The sequence below is a fragment of the Xyrauchen texanus genome, chromosome 30, assembly GCF_025860055.1.
Source record: "Xyrauchen texanus isolate HMW12.3.18 chromosome 30, RBS_HiC_50CHRs, whole genome shotgun sequence".
In the NCBI taxonomy this organism is placed as follows: Eukaryota; Metazoa; Chordata; class Actinopteri; order Cypriniformes; family Catostomidae; genus Xyrauchen; species Xyrauchen texanus.
The window spans coordinates 2,446,046-2,463,473 of NC_068305.1; the positions used below are offsets into that span (position 1 = coordinate 2,446,046).

At 37.8% G+C, this 17,428-nt stretch overlaps 1 protein-coding gene across 1 annotated transcript; it reads right to left on the reverse strand.

Annotated features, from left to right (window-relative positions):
* Nucleotides 1–243: 243 nt before the first annotated feature.
* LOC127624292 (akirin-2-like) lies at nt 244–13,332 on the reverse strand. Its single transcript, XM_052099052.1, has 5 exons — nt 12,871–13,332; nt 3,894–4,037; nt 3,627–3,773; nt 3,358–3,429; nt 244–903 (listed from the first exon to the last, which is right to left on the reverse strand). Exons 1-5 carry the CDS (start codon nt 13,046–13,048, stop codon nt 893–895), a joined length of 552 nt encoding a protein of 183 aa, XP_051955012.1. The 5' UTR covers nt 13,049–13,332; the 3' UTR covers nt 244–892.
* Between the last annotated feature and the right edge of the window lie 4,096 nt (nt 13,333–17,428).

Below are 17,428 nucleotides of genomic sequence, written 5' to 3' on the forward strand. Positions count from 1 at the left end.
GAAGCCATGCTGTAATACAGAAAAGCTGTAATCTTCAGCGCAACCACCAATCCAATAAAATAGCAGATGGTTTTGTCAAAAGGACCACCGTTAACTGTATACCTACTGTTTAAACCCTTCAATCTATAATCTTGATTCATATGGGTTTAAATGTAGGTTATGAAATGTTTTATTATTTCAAAATTAGGAAACCACAATTTATCCAACATAGTGCATTTACAATGATGATAACACAAGTTATGTAAACGGTTTATTGGTATATTTTTCCCAACAGAAAGTCATTTAAACTACAGGAAAACTATAATGCAGAAGGGGGAGAAAAAAAAACTAAATAAATACAAACCATGAACAGACTCCAATCAAAATAAATGCTGTATATGATTTGTACATGAAAACTTCAAGTGAATGCCAGGATGTATTTACACAAAGCTATAAACAGCAGTCTCAAAGATACGCGCCCATTTCTCAACATCACACATTTATCATGGCAATCAACATCATTTGCTGTGAATGAAGGCATTTCATGAAAATACACATCAAATTTAAAAACAAAACTCTAGGATGAAATGACAGGTGACTGTATAAAATGCATCGTTAAAGCCTAATAAATATCCAGGGTTCAATAAGAGAGACACAGAGCCACTGATTAGAATAGTTTGCAGAGGTCCATATATGGTCATTGATGGCAGGAAGTACTCGGCTGTGCGCAAGAGAGAGAGAGAGATAACAGACAGAAGCCTGACACATACTCTGTGCCCAGTGAGAAAAGGATGCGATTGGCAATGCAGGAGAACCAGCTGGACCAATTCTGAGTGTCAAGAGGTCACACAGGCAGAGAGATCCACTGGAGAACGGCAGCAACCACAGAAGAATAGGATGCGGCACGGCTCACTCAGGACACATCTGTAGAAAAACAACAGAGCACAAATATTGTTTATTTTCATCTCTGGCAGACAGCATAAAGGACCTAATAGTAAAGCGTTATAAATTCTATCATTATTAAACATATTAGAGAACATGAATAAAAAAAGAACAATATCTTTATAGCATTGTTTAATGTTGGTCAATTTTCATTTATAAATTAACAGCCGTGGACAAAAGTATTGGCAGTGAAATCAATTTTGTGTTTTGCAAAGTTTGCTGCTTCAGTATTTGCAGATTATTTTTTCACGTTTCTTTGGTATACTAGAAAACAATGATGATACGCATTTCAAGGCGTATGAGTTTTAAAGGCTTTTATTGGCAAAAACATTAAATATATGTAGCTTCTGGGCAAAATCCTGACTGATGGCGATTCATTCTTGCCTTATTAGTGCTCGGAGTTGATCACAATTCGTGGGCTTCTGCTTGTCCACTTGCCTTTTGAGAATTGACCACAGGTTCACCAGGGATTAAGATCTGGGGATTTGCCTAGCCATGGATCCAAAATGTCAATGTAATGATCTCCAAGCCAGTTCATTATCACTCTTTCCTTGTGACATGGGACTCCATCATGCTGGACAATGCACAGATCATCACCAAATTGCTCCTGGATCGTTTTTGCAGGATGCTCCTGATGTTTCTCTTGGAGAGAAGTGGCTTCTTTGCTGCCCTTCTTGAAAGTCTTCGCCTCACTGTGCGTGCAGATGCACTCACACCAACCTGCTGCCAATATTGAGCAAGCTCTGCACTGGTGGAGACAATTCTGTAGCTGACTCGTCAGGAGGAGACAGTCCTGGTGCTTCACTGCAGTTGAACCTCTCTCCTTGAAGTTCTTTGATCCGGTAAATGGTTCTTTCAGGTGCAATATTCTTTGCGGCAATTTCCTTGCACGTGAGGCCATTTTGATGCAAAGCGATGATGGCTGCACGTCTTTCTTTAGAGGTAACCATTGCGAACAAGAACACAATGATTGGAAGCACTTCTTCCCTCCTTTTATAGCAATCAGTCTGCTCTTATAATCCAATCAGAATGATAGAGTGATTTCACCTGACAAGTACTCGTTCACATTTTCCCAGGTGCTGCAGATATGATTAGTGAAATGATGTTAGCTGGTCATTTTGTGCCAGGGCCAAGAAACAGTGAAATTTGGGTTTTTGTGATAAAAGTATTTTTTTTGGCCAATGAAGCTTTTTGAAAGTATTTAAAATGATCACTCTGCACAATAATCTAGAAACAATGTGAATCAACACCACAACAACTGAAGCAGAAAACTTTGCGAGAAACAAAATGTATGTCACTGCCAATACTTTTGGCCAAAGCTGTACAATTGCTCAGTGTCATTCATAAAGCATTACTGTAAACAGATACCATATATTAAACTTTTATTGTTCAAAATATGCTATTAAATGTATATTAAGTGCTGTAAGTGTTGTTAATTTCTAGTTCATTTTAACTAATAGTTCACTAAAATTAACAAATACAACCTTATTGTAAAATAATAGACAATATTTTGTGTTATAATGGATGAAAACTTAAACTAGACTAAAACAAAAATAGCCAGTTTCAAAAAAGTATGAAAACTATTTATGCACCATAAAAAAAAATTCTTTTAAAATTACAATATTTTGTAAGTATTATTTACAAAACAAAATAATACAATTGTTCCAATATTTTATGATTTTAAAAAATATCCTGGCTGCACATTTTCATATAATGGATTTCTTCTGCCAAACAAAAATGAAGAATAGAAGATTATTTCAGCTTTGTGGGTCCTTACAATGCAAGTGAATGGTGACCGGAACTTTGAAGCTCCTAAAATCACCAAGGCAGCATAAAAGTAATCCATAAGTCTTCAGTGTTTTAATTCATGTCTTCAGAAGTGATATAATAGGTGTGGGTGAGAAACAGATCACTATTCAATAAATGTTTTACTCTAAATCACCACTTTAGATGTGAAAGTGACACCAAACAGGCACCACATGTGACTTTCAGAAGTGAAAGTGAAGATTTAGAGTACAAAAAGAACTTAAATATTGATCTGTTTCTCACCCACACATATTATATCACTTCTGAAGACATGAATTAAACCACTGGAGTCTTATGGATTACTTTTATGCTGCCTTTATGTGCTTTAAAGTTCTGGTTACCATTCACTTGCATTGTATGGACCTACAGAGCTGAAATATTCTTCTAAAAATCTTAATTTGTGTTCTGCTGAAGAAAGAAAGTCATATACATCTAGGATGGCATGAGGGTGAGTAAATGATGAGAGAATTTTCATTTTGGGGTGAACTTTCACAGCATCAAGAGTACACTGGATATTATAAAAAATTAACCTTTGTGTTTTGCTAAAGAAAGTCTAATGGGGTTGGAGCGTACAAGATAAAACATTTAAAAAATGACAGATCTTAGAACATTTTGATTGGCGTTACTTACAGCTGGCAGGCTGCTCCCCAAAACGCCTCATCAACTGGTCATGGGTGAACTTCACAAAGGCATCATACTGTTCTGGAGAGAAAACAAAAATGAAAAGAACTAAGTGAAACCCTTCTAATGCAATTAAAAAATAAATAAATAAAAAAAAAAAACCCTTTGTTTTCATTTTGAGCTCCAACTGGAGATCATATTTTGTTCAACTGATTAACATATTGTGAAGACCGCTGTTTCAGGACACCATAATCAATGACAGAAGCAACTGCAGATACCTGCGAGTTTGGTGGTCAAGGTCTCGTCATACTCTTCCCGAATCTTCTCCTCACGCTCCTTCAGCAGACGCTCGCAGATCATCCCCACCTGCTTCAGCGTGAATAACGGCTGCTCCCGTCTGGAGGGTGACACCGATCCAGAGGCACCTAATGGAGTCAAAATCAGAACAAACATCCCCGTAAACGCTACTAAACCACTCCAGTGGGGGATTAAAGGGTTGGACCCACTAAGTGAGACAGTCCCTAATAAGAGGCCCGTTTCAGTACCTGGCAGTGTGACGGTGCTGCTGATGGAGGTGTGCGGCTGCGAGTCGATGGGGCAGCAGGTGTCTGTCTGCTGGAAGCTGTTCTCCAGATGTCTTCTCTTCTGCATGCGCTTGTACTCCTGCTTGATGTTGCTCAAGATTTGTTCTGGAAGAGGGACGTGAAGCATTTTAAAAACTGGCTCAGTGGTTTGAGGGACAGATGTTAGCGGAGAAATGCAGTTAAAGGGTCAACATTTTCAGAAATCACTGTTGCAGGTAAAGACCCCATGAAATGGCTTGTCGAGCACAATTGTCTCTCCTGCCATTAACTCATTTCCTATTCAAATTGGAAGTTTCTTACAAGCGTATGAAAAAGTTTAGGCACCCCTGACAATTACCATTTATAAATGATTTTCATTTATAAATAATTGGGTGTTTGGATCAGCAATTTCATTTTGCTCTATCAAATATCTGAAGGACACAGTAATATTTCTGTAGTGAAATGAGGTTCATTGGATTAACAGAAAATGTGCAATATGCATCAAAACGAAATTAGACAGGTGCATAAATTTGGGCACCCTTGTCATTTTGTTGATTTGAATACCTGTAACTACCTAGCACTGATGAATTGGAACACACAACTGGTTTGGTGAGCTCATTAAGCCTTGAACTTCATAGACAGGTGCATCCAATCATGAGAAAATGTATTTAATTGGTGGCCAATTGCTCTTTCACTCTCCTCTGAAGTGGCAACATGGGGGCCTCAAAACAATTCTCAAATGACCTGAAAACAAAGATTGTTTAACATTATGGTTTAGGGGAAGGCTACAAAAAGCTATCGCAGAGAATTAAGCTGTCAGTGTCCACTGTGAGAAACATAGTGAGGAAATGGAAGACTACAGGCACAGTTCTTGTTAAGGCCAGAAGTGGCAGGCCAAGTAAAATATCGGAGAGGCAAAGTATGGTGAGAACGGTCAAAAACAGCCCACAGACCACCTCCAAAGACCTACAACATCATCTTGCTGTAGATGGTGTCACTGTGCATCGTTCAACAATTCAGCGCACTTTGCACAAGGAGAAGCTGTACGGGAGAGTGATACTGAAGAAGCCTTTTCTGCACACACGCCACAAACAGTGTCGCTTGAGGTATGCAAACGCACATTTGGACAAGCCAGCTTCATTTTGGAAGAAGGTGCTGTCGACTGATGAAACAAATATGGAGTTATTTGGTCATAACAAGGGGCGTTATGCATGGCGGCAAAAGAACACAGCGTTCCAAGACAAACACTTGCTACCCACAGTAAAATTTGGTGGAGGTTCCATCATGCTGTGTGGCCAGTGCCGGTACTGGGAATCTTGTTAAAGTTGAGGGTTGCATGGATTCCACTCAATATCAGCAGATACTTGAGAATAATGTGGAGGAATCAGTCACAAAGTTGAAGTTACGCCGGGGCTGGATATTTCAACAAGACAACGACCTAAAACACTGCTAAAAATCTACTCTGGCATTTATGCAGAGGAACAAGTACAATGTTCTGGAATGGCCATCCCATTCCCCAGACCTGAATATCATTGAAAATCTGTGGGGTGATTTGAAGCGGGCTGTCCATGCTCAGCAACCATCAAACCTAACTGAACTGGAGATGTTTTGCGGGGAGGAATGGTCCAAAATACCTTCATCCAGACACACATTTCAGGTTATAGGAAGTGTCTAGAGGCTGTTATTTCTGCTAAAGGAGGCTCTACTAAATATTGATGTGAAATTTCTGTTGGGGTGCCCAAATTTATGCACCTGTCTAATTTCATTTTGACGCATATTGCACATTTTCTGTTCATCCAATGAACCTCATTTCACTACTGAAATATTAGATCAAAATGAAATTGCTGATCCAAACACCCAATTATTTATAAATGAAAATCATGGAAATTGTCAGCGGTGCCTAAACTTTTGCATGCGCCTGTATAATTTCTCCTTAAAATTAGTGCTGGTTATTAATACAGATTTCCCCATTTGGTTCTATGCTGTTAATTATACAGGGAAACTTATAACTACATTACGAAAATATACATTTTACAAAATTGTATTTTACCATTAGTTTTCATCATTGGTCAAATTTTAGCTTTTAAAAATTTACAAATCCATGTATTCTGTAAATTGGATGTATAAATCCATGGATGGATAGCTTTTACTCTCAACACACAGCGAAAGGATCTCGCTGCTGAACTTCACTTCACTGCTATACAGCATTTATCAGCCTGTGGAGAATGACAGATTTTTTTGTCGTATAGCGCAAAATTTGGTTGCAAATGGGAGTGATTTCCTCAAATTGAAGATGTGTTGTGCATAAAGTAGACAATAGATCTAGGGACTTAAACAAAACAGAGATTGTTGTAAAATGTATAGTGGTACTGAGAAGTGGTACACTGTTTTGGTATAAGTTCTGTAGCTCTGAAGTAGTTGAAATAGGCGGCAACTTTCGTTCAGAATGCTTGATTTTGTGAACAATTATTAAAGGGGTCGCAAAACATCCAGACATGTCGACCGGTATCTTTTTGCCAACATATCACAAGTAGCGTATATCCTCATGAAATCTTTTAATATATTATTATATAATATTATATAAACCATAATATTCACTTCAACTCATTTGGCACACCAGCAATTTCAGACACCTTTGTTCACTCAGCGTTTTTCAATTTTTTTTATTTAAATCCCTGTAAGCAAACAGGGCCAGATCATATATTCCCGGGAAAACCCACCACTGCAATACTGTGTTTGTCCTCCATTTTGTCTTGGTAATTAATGTTTGGTGGGAACCAAAGTTTACACTGTTGTGTTCTCTAGACTTCTATACTCCAATAGGTTGCCGCCGTACCGTGTCAAAGCTCATTACCATAATTTTGCCCGCACTTGAACTTTCCTCTTACGCCCAGACCGCCCAAGACCAGAGCAAATTAACCATTGCACCACACGAGACCCTTTCCACTCTAGAGTTTTTAGAGAGGCTGGCCAGATCAAGTAAATTTGGCACCTTATCAACAGAGACAGTGAGAACTTTGTGTCCAGGATGGGTGTGTGCTGTGGGGGGCACGTATCATCATTACAGAACAAGGACACTGTGTTGCTGGAACAGCTGCATCACTCTCACTCAGGTATGTTGAGGATGAAAGGCCCGGCTCTGAATTACCTATGATGGCATAAGTTGGATGCCAACATTGAGACCAAAGTAAAACCTTGTTTGGGATACAAAGAACAGAGAAAAGCACCTGCTTGTGCACTATTAAATTAGATCAAATGATTATTCAACAACTACAATTTTTGTTGACATTGTAGATAATCATTTGATCTAATTTAATTAGAGATGCACCAATTGCAATTTTCTTGGCCGATTTCGATTTCCGATGTTTTGCAAGTGTGACCTGCCGATACCAATTTTTCAGATTCCGATTTTCTTTCTAAGAACTATTATTGCCACATATACAAACAAAATCTACCTTTCTTCAATGCAACATTTTATTTTCATAATAAAATAAATTATTAAACATTGTAACAGATTGACCTAATTGATTGGGGTGCCAAGCAGGTGTTTAAACCTACTACATTTCGTTGAGTCAGTCAACCATTTTCCCCCAAACTGCACTAAGTTACAGGATCTTCTCTCACTTAAACAACTCACAAAATAAAGTGCTCTGTGACTGGAAAGAGGTAGAAATAACAATTAACTCCCGTAATTTGTATGGCCCAAACCACGTTATATGAATAATCACATCAATATATTATTCCAAGGTGTCCAGTTGCCAGATCTTGAATGAAACGCATCCTACTCACACAATCGACACATCATACACATTACAAATCATTTATGACCACAATCTGGCAACCAAAACCCATTTGCGCTGTTGATATCTGCGCAGGCAGTAGACGCGGGATGTTAAATCAAGCATCACTGGTAGATGGGAGGAGAAGACTCAGCTGGTGCTCCGGTGAAAAAAACAAAATATACATGTACATTTAACAACAGCTGGATGGAAGAATTGAATTTCATATCCCGAAGCCATATCGACAATGCCCACGCCTTTTGCAATGTGTGTCGCACTGATTTTAATATTGGACACGGTGGGAAAAATTTGTATGAATTTGTACAATTTGTATGCATTTAGCCTGCCTCTGCCATCCAGCACCCCCCTTCCCCTCTCGCAGATTTGTGTACCCAAATGTTGACAGATAACAGGCTGTGTGTTACATGACACGAGATTAAACAACTCGGGCAACGCGACGTCGGAGAGTACCTCCTACTCTGTATCGAGGAAATGTATCAGATTTCTGATCCCTCTGTCCTCAACTATGGAGAACAGCTGGTCATCCAGGGCCATGAATTCCATCATTTTCCTCGTAATTGCTTTGGTATTTTCGCTGCTCATACCAAGGAATGATAGGAGAGGCTGCTGACTTGTGGCTGGCTCTGAGCTCTGGCTAGCTTTAGCCACTTTCACTTTTTAGCTTCTTTTTTTAAAATGGCCATTTTCAGCTGGGTGATGGTGTTATAAATGTCTAATTATGTTTGTTGATCCGAAAGTTATTGTGGTGGTTACCCCACGGTTTACTTTGGCCTTACAATTATTACACATTTCGAACTTTATGTATTCTTCACTCACACAGTGAAGATCTCCCACGCCAATGACATGTTTACGTGCGGCTGTGACGTTATTGCCTGCGCCACTGGCAACAAAACGGACTGGCTTGGAATCGGTAAGACGTGAGGCTGACCGGCCAGTTACCGGTCCGGGCCGAGCATGCGGAAAATCGGCTAATTCCGGTCCCTGGCCGGTCGATCAGTGCATCTCTAAATTTAATATAACATGAGATCAATCTAAACTAATGATGAGAGCAGCACTGCAGCTCGTGTCTGACTGAAGAGAGGAAGAATTACACATCTCACAGTCCAGATAATCTTTAAACTTTCCAAACAGCTTCAGGTGAAGTAGATCGAAAATTATGAGGGAATTATAATGCAAAAATACAAAGTAAATGCAGAAGCCTTCTCGTTGTGGAATAAGTGGAGCTGAAGTAAAACTTGCATGTCGAGCGTCTTTAACGGAAACACCCCGACACTATATTTTAATGCATTATAGCTTTATTTAAGTTCAAATAATACAGAAACAAATCATGTAAATAACTACAAACTCCAAAACTGGCATTTCTGAGTGGTCAGCGCCTCTTCTATGAGTTGCGCGAATGTTCTGATCTAAGGGGGAGAGATTGAAACTGCACCCAGCTGAGGCACACTGTTGCAGAGACGCTTATCCCTCGAGCGCAGACACTTGCAGCAGCTAGATTATAAGGTGATGGCTCGCGACTTATTGAATCGTAATATATGCGTCACTGTGAGTTTCTTATCCTGAAGAAAATTGACAATACGCAGCTTTATTAATAAGAGAGAGTTTGTTTTTTGAGAGTTAAATATGGATTGAAGTGAACAGAAAGGTGAAAGAGTGTAGTCTTCGGCCAATTACACACTGCAACAAATTACGTTTTTTTATTTGGGTTGTTTTCCCAATTTATATATCTAAAACTCAAACACTTTCTTTAGCAACTATACTACAGAAGAATTTTTTTTTTATCTGATAATGTTGAATATATTTTAAAATATAAAAATCCTTAAAAAATAAAAATAAAAAAAAATTTATTCACCAGAGAAGCAGCATATTAGTGATGGGCATTTTTGTCATTTTGTCTACTCGAGTACTCGTCAAGTACTCAAGGGGCAATTACATGTTCATAATTGTAAATATAATGGCATGTCTGACAAACATATATGGCTGCTGCATTGCGTTTTGTTGTTCCAGTGTATCATCTATTCATAATTATAGGCTATTATAAAATAGTATGTTACAAAATGTACAAAAGATTGCATAATCAAAATATAATGCACCATATTTTGTCATTATGTGAAGATTCGCAACTGTTTGGAACACTCTGCCACACATGCCTGGTGTGCAAGTGTGTGTATGGGTAAGTGTGTTAGTCCAAATGTTCGCTCTTGTGAGGAAAGCCGCTGTGTTCTGTATTGTTGTTGCTGTGATTCATGAAGCATTCCATTCAACTCTGATAGTATGAATTTCCATCTTTCAACTGAGGAAAGTGCAACAGAATGACACTTTATATCAGATATCTAACTTGGAAACTCAAGCGGGAATCTTCATTTATTTCGTCGAGATGCAGGTGTGTGTTACGTCACGCAGGGCAGGGAGGTTTAGCCAGTGTCAATCATTCTCATTCAAGTTCTTACATGAAATTATAAAAAGCGTGTTTAGCAAACGTTTTACAGAGACTGGTTTTCAAAACACTGTAAATGACACCCTGTTTTGATTATCGTAACGATAGCATTGCAGCATCATATCAGTTTGTTTGCCATGAGAAGTCTCTGATAATCAATGTACCCCTCAGTCACAACATAATCAATCTCAATTTTACATAAGCTCCCTCTTTGAAACGTTTGTTTTTAGTTGTCAGGTAATGGTCACTGGATTTTGAATGAAGTGAAAAGTCACATCATGCGTGATCACTAACGATCATCGCTTTCATGACCGATAACTGCTGCCACGTCCGATTACCCGAGTCCTTGTGCCTATCCCTACAGCATATAAGATATTTAGACTTGCTTTTAGAGAATAGATCTTGAATTTAAGTATATTTTGTCTTTACTGCACACGCAGAAGCGTAACCAGTAAAAAATACACTTGTATACAAAATACACTTACGATATATTCTCTTAAAGCAAGTATAAATATCTTATGTTGCTTCTCAAGTAAATGCATCTTTTTTTTTTTTAAGGATTTTAGACCATTTTAAATGGAAACCAAGACAAAAAACACTTGATAAGAATATGATTTTTTAAGTGAATTTTTTTTAATGAATTAATCTTAAAAGTTTTTTTCTCTCTTAAATTCGGTGAACGTCATTTAGAGGCATTTTTAAAAGATGATTTTGTCCTCTATTGTTGGTAAGCACGTTTAATACAACCTTTCAAGTCGGTACACAAGCTGAATAATAGGTTAAGAGCTAATGAATAATAGATGCAATAATAGCCAAATAATTGTTCTAATAATCGTTAGACTAATCGATTATCAAAATAATTAGATGCAGCAATATTGTGCACCACTTTATACTTAGGAGTGGCTGCACAGACCCTGGAGGAGAAGTCACATGAACTATGCTGGACCTTATATGGGTAAAACGCTCTTAATTTTAGTTGATGCCCATTCTAAGTGGATTGACGCATATCTAGCGAATTAGTGGTTCTCACTCTCAATGGGGCATGTGGCAAGTTGTGCGTGGATCGCGGACAGTAGCATGAGCCTCCACATGCTGGGAGTCTCCGCTGTGTAATGCACAATAAGCCACGTGATAAAAAGCATGGATTGGTGGTCTCAGAAGAGATATATAGATTTATTTTTCGCCCCCCAGAACTGATATGGTGCATTCACATACAACGCGAAGCAAGCGATTACACACAGTCAATGCAAAGATGCGGATTTGTGCCAGTTTGCGCGAATGAAGCGGCTCGAACATGTGAAATCGCTTTTTTCAACTCGAGTGCGAATTCCGCTTGTCGCGTTGTAAATGTATGGTGATACTTAAGTGTCCAATAGGTGGCAGTGGCGCACTCTTTTGGTATAAGTCCTGTAGCACTGAAGAGCACAGAGCAAGAGCTCAGTGTTAGGGCTAATTCCAATAGAAAGTGATCAACCTTATGCCCTACTCACTACAAAAGACAGAGCTCTTGATGTGGGCACTGTGAAAGGAACATGTCATTAGTTTAAATGTAGCCTTCACTAAAAGCCTTCTGAAAGGGCCCTCTGTGAAAAATGTTACTTATGTTTTGAATGACCTTTCGAGTGGCATCCCCTTTGCGAAGTGCTCTTCAAGGGTGCAAAAACGCAGTTTGGAAAATCCCCTAAGAGTGTATTATGGCTACATGTTTTAAACGTCATTAATAAAACACAAGTGGAATGAAGATACCACAAAGATTGTTCAAAATAAAATTGTGATGCATTGGAAATTAAATATTTATTTACCCACCCCTACTTAATATGACCAAATAGTCTTTAGTTTACGTCACAGCCGTAAACTAGCTACTTCTTGTTATAGCTAATATATGGCAGATGATAATAGAGACATTGTCTTTGAAGACAAAACATTTTCACAAAATGAATAAGCCCCTGCAAATAAAGTTAGCAATATTTCTGATCTGTTTCCAAGAAGAAAAAAAGCGGTTTTTAAAAAATGTAAATAAGTATTTAGAATTTTCTGACATTTTGCTCACCCCAACCACACTCCTTTTAACCAAAACTCCGCCCATCAAAGATGTCAGCCAACCCGATGTCAGCAGAGCCAAACCACACAATATGACTGACAGGCATGGATCGTTTCTGATTGGCTAAGAGTGTGACTCGCTGTTTAAAGACCCAAGCACTCACACAAACAGATGTGATCTCTCGCGACACGAATGTCACAGTTATTTGCCAGGTAGTAGCGACATTTTAAACATGTTATCCAAAAAAGGATCAACCTCAACGAGCCTATCACACTTTATCACCTCAAAATGACAGTCAATCTAAATGTTTACACTGATAACAATAAGAATCACCCTTTCCAATAAGAAAGTTACAATTAATGAATTTCACTTATAGTAAATGCCAACAATAAGGTGAGACCCAAACCCGATCAAGATAACTCTACCTGCCTTTAATGATTACAGCATCTGTAACGCATCTTGAGAAACACAAAGATGATTAATTAAATAATTATAGGAGTAAAGTGTACGGTGAAGCTGTATATAGTGATATGTGAGATTTATATTATCATATTTAAATATGTAATCAGCGCTGTGCCGTTAATGTCGCTAGCTAGCAGGGACTTAGCAATCCACCCGACGCTTTCAACACATCTATAATGTTGATTTAGTGCGTGTTTGTGGTACTAAAGCCTTACAGACCTGTGGTGAGGGTTGAAGACACTCTACCGAAGGGCGAAGGCTCCATGCGCAGGTACTTCTGCGGGGAGGCGCTTGAGGAGGACGGGGACATGGGCGCACATCTCCTTCTCTTTGGAGACGCTTGGTTCATCAAAGGATCAAAATCCATAGTCCTTTTAAGAGTGGCCCCACAAGCCATTTTAACTAGAGATTATGTTAGTAGGAGAAAGCGAAAGGAAATAATCCGCGTTTACACACAGACACAACGACAGTCCTGCTCTGATCTCAGGGGAACACGACTCAATCGCTTCGTTATTAATCAAATCCTGCCACAACCTTCCAAACAAAACCTTGGCAAGAAAAACATAAACACTTAAAAGCAGTAAGAATGTAGTTGTGGCGTCGATGGTCTTTATAGAAGCACAGATGATTTCGGATTGTGCTGAGATCGCGTCCAACGCCACTTGATTTCCGCCACTAAGCGCTAGCCGGCTAACAAAACATTTGTCGGAGCTGCTTCTCTGCGCACGCGCAGCTGCGTTCCAGGGGAGCAGGTACTTGTAGTTCAATCAAGACGCTTTCTCACCTACGCTTACTGTCTAGAGCGGCCATGATAACTACATAACCCACAACATATTGCTCTATTTTTTCCTGTGTGAAGTAGCTCATTGGTGGATTTGGATTGTTTGTGGATTTTAAAAAAAGCACCGAAATACAGTATCTCCTCCCATCTCATCCTCTTCTTTCGTTTCCCTTGAAACTAGTTCCTGCTTAAATGGCCACTGGTTGTTTTGTATTCCTAAATATGATCATTTTTGCTTGATCTTAGAAAATATGTGTGGTTACAACAATTAGTGTAACATTAGAGTCTTTATTTCCGAAATGTTATCAAATGAAGTAGAAAAGGAAAAGTATGCTACAAATGTTGTTATCTTAGGTGGTGACGTTAACATGTATAATCACACACGCGCACACACAAAGGTCAAATTGACCTTTTTTATGTTGAATTTCAAAAGCTTTGTTTGCACTTTGTCCCTACTTTTAGTCTTTTATCATTCCACTAGATGGCAGAAAATACTATTTAAAAAAATCTATCACTTTCTATCACACGACATCCAGATCTGAAAAGTACACTGAAAAAAATTATATTTACGTAAAATATAGGCCTACATGTAGTATTTTTGCATCACACTTTTTAAGAAAATTCAACTTATGGTAATTTTAAGTAAACTTAGCAGTAAAACCTTTTTTAGATATCCATAGCCTACTTGTTTGAGATAAATCAGAATCAGCTTTATTGCCAAGTATCCTTACACATACAAGGAATTTGTTTTGGTGACAGAAGCTTCCATTGCACAAACAACACAGCAACAAGACAAAGATAATAATCAAAAATGCAAGCAGCAATTAAGGGTCCAAGCACATTAACCATTATTAGGCACAACAATGGCAAAAAAATAAGTAATTAAAGCAATCTGGTAATGATTTTAGACAAAATGGTTGAAAAACCAAGAATATTTTCATTTGCAATGGGACATAAAAGGTTATTAGTTTTGACCAACATGTGGCGCTGTCACCAAATTGATATGGTGTGGTCAAGGTGTGGTAATGACAGATATAAAGAAAGTTACATGTCAATACGCAAAAGCATTGCCGAGATAGAGCCTGAAAACCATGAAACCATTAGTTGTTGTGTTAAACAAAAACAGTTTGGTCTATCAACACGAAATCCATAACTTTTTGTCGGCATGGTCTGAAAGTGGTATGGTTAGATTTTGGTTAAATTCTGACAAAAGCTTTAGGATGAGTTAGAAAAAGTAGGTTGTTACAGGATTTCAAAATGGCGGACAGGAAGTTTGATCGATCATGGCAATCAATTGGTATCCACGTTTTTGTCCAGAATCTGGTGCTGTCCCAAAACTTTTTGAGTACCTTCAGGACATTGTTCCAATATCATATAACAAGTTTCGTAACAATATGTCAATGTATTTGAAAAATAAAGCATTTTAAAACAAAATTCAAAATATCGACACCCAAAATGGCTGAAAAGATGTAGATGTAGCAAAGTCTGGTATCGACTCGGCATCCCGCACAGAAAACCAGTGTTGCGATTTTAGGTGAAACCGTTCAGAATTTATAAGCAAAAATATGAATTGTTCATATCTCATGGCGCTGTGCCGAAACTGTGCAGGTACTCTCAGGTCATGGTTGTCATAACACACCAAGTTTGGTGTGAATACGCTAAAGCGTTGCAGAGATATAGCCTCACATCCTATTTGGCATGCTCTATGTAGAATTTGTTCATGCGTTATTCGAGAACTATTTAGCAAATTAACTTGAATTTCATGACTTTTTGTCAGCCTGGTCTGAAGATGATCTGAGTCCATTTTTATGCAAATCAGATGAAAAGTCTAGGAGTTCGAAAAAGTCATTTTTTTTAGAAAAAAATTAAATGGTGGAAAAATTTTCAACCGACTTTGATTCTAGCTCTTACGGTTCAAAAGTTATTAGCATAAATGTGTGATTTGGGCAGTTGGTGGTGCTAAAGGGGTTGAGTTAGAGACTCTTTGCTCCAGTTAATGTTCAGACTATCCTCTATCTGTGTGCCAAATTTCACAACTTTTCCGCATACAGTTCTATGGGCTGCCATAGACTCAATGGCGGAAGAAGAAGAAGAAGAAGAAGAACACTAAGGGTTACAATAGGTGCCTATGCACTTTCAGTGCCTGGCCCCTAAATAGAATAAAAATAAAAAGAAGAGTAGAAAATGTAAGTATATATAGAAATACACAATAAGACAATATATATATATATATATATATATATATATATATATATATATATATATATATATATATACACACTACACACACACACACACACACACACACACACACACACTACCGGTCAAAGGTTTTGAGTCACATACTCATTCTTTATTATTATTATTTTTCACATTTAAGGATAATACTTAAGTCATCAAAACTATGGAAGAACAGAAATGGAACCACAGGAATTGTGTTGTGACTAAACAAATTCCAAAATAAATCAAAACTGTGTTATATTTCAGCATCTTCAAAGTAGTCACCTCTTTTGCTGTTTTGTAATGAAATAAATGAATATGTTGGCACAATTATATTTGTCTACAAATCTAATTTCAAACATTTAAGCATACGCCTTCATATCAAAAGATTTTTAAGATCATGAGAAACATTTCAGTCAAGTGACCCCAAACTTTTGAACGGCAGTGTATACATGCAAGACACCGCATAAATGAGTACACCCCCTATGAAACATAACAAATTCAGCTCTTTCTCTTTACAAATAAGACATATCTGGTGTTCATTTATAATGTAATGTTTAAGAAACTCTGGTTTATCAGATACTTATGAAACATGTCAATACTAAACAAGAATAAAAAATTACGTCCATGTTGCAAAATTGAGTACACCTTCCTGAAAGTTATAATATAAACCTTAATAAAAAAAATTCTGGTGCTAGATGAGGAACATTGATCATTGATTATTCTATTGAACCATCACATTCAAATAGACATAGTTAAAGTGTAAATGTTTAACTCTCACTGAATCACTCTGAGTCTCCATGCTGACAACAAATGTACCACATAGGAAAGAATTGTCAAGTAAATGGAAAAAAGAGAATGATTTAATTGCACAAAAGGGAACAATGGTACAAGAGAATTAGCAATAACTGTTATTGACTCAAAACACAGTAGCAAAAGTAGAACAGAAATTCAAAAAGAATGGACTTGTGAAAGATTTCTAAAATGTTCAGATAGTCACTGTAAGCTTTCACCTCATGATGAGCAATTTTTGCTAAGAATGACCAAGCATGTGCCTCAGAGGTGGCAACAGATGTGGGAAGCCCATCTAGAGTGAATGTTTCATCTCACACAGTAAGACATATTCTGCAAAGAACTGGAATGCATGGTTGTCATCCACACAGGAAGGCACTGCTGAACCCAAAGCATAAAAAGCTTGTTTAGCTTTTGCCAAGACCAATACTGATAGAGCTGCAGACCCTTGAGAATTTATAAACTTGTCTCATGAGCCCAAATAAATTTTTTTTGTTTTTGGATCTGATGGAATCCAAAATGCATGGTACCCACAGTGATGTACAGTGGTGGTAAAGTTCTAACATGGGGATATAGGTGTGCTGAAGGTGTGGGGGCATTGCACTTCATCAATGACATAATGAACTCATAGATGTTTTTTTTGTTCAAAACCTTAAAAGAGAAGATGCCACCCTCTCTTCCTATCAGATTTTGATAACATATATTTTGATTATGTTATTAAATATATGTTAAATACATTTAAATATTGTCATCTTTGCATAAATTGTAATAGTAATAATTTAGAAATAGAATTATATCTTTATGTTCAGAGGGGTTGTACTAATTTATGCACATCAGAGAAACGGCCTGATGGGGGTGCGCAAGGGATAAAGGTGGCCGGTGACGACAGTTTGAGAGAGAGAGAGAATGACAGGCAGCTGCTCTGTGTGTTTTTGGTTCAGTTTATTATTAAACTATTATTTATATTGCCAAGCCGGTTCTTGC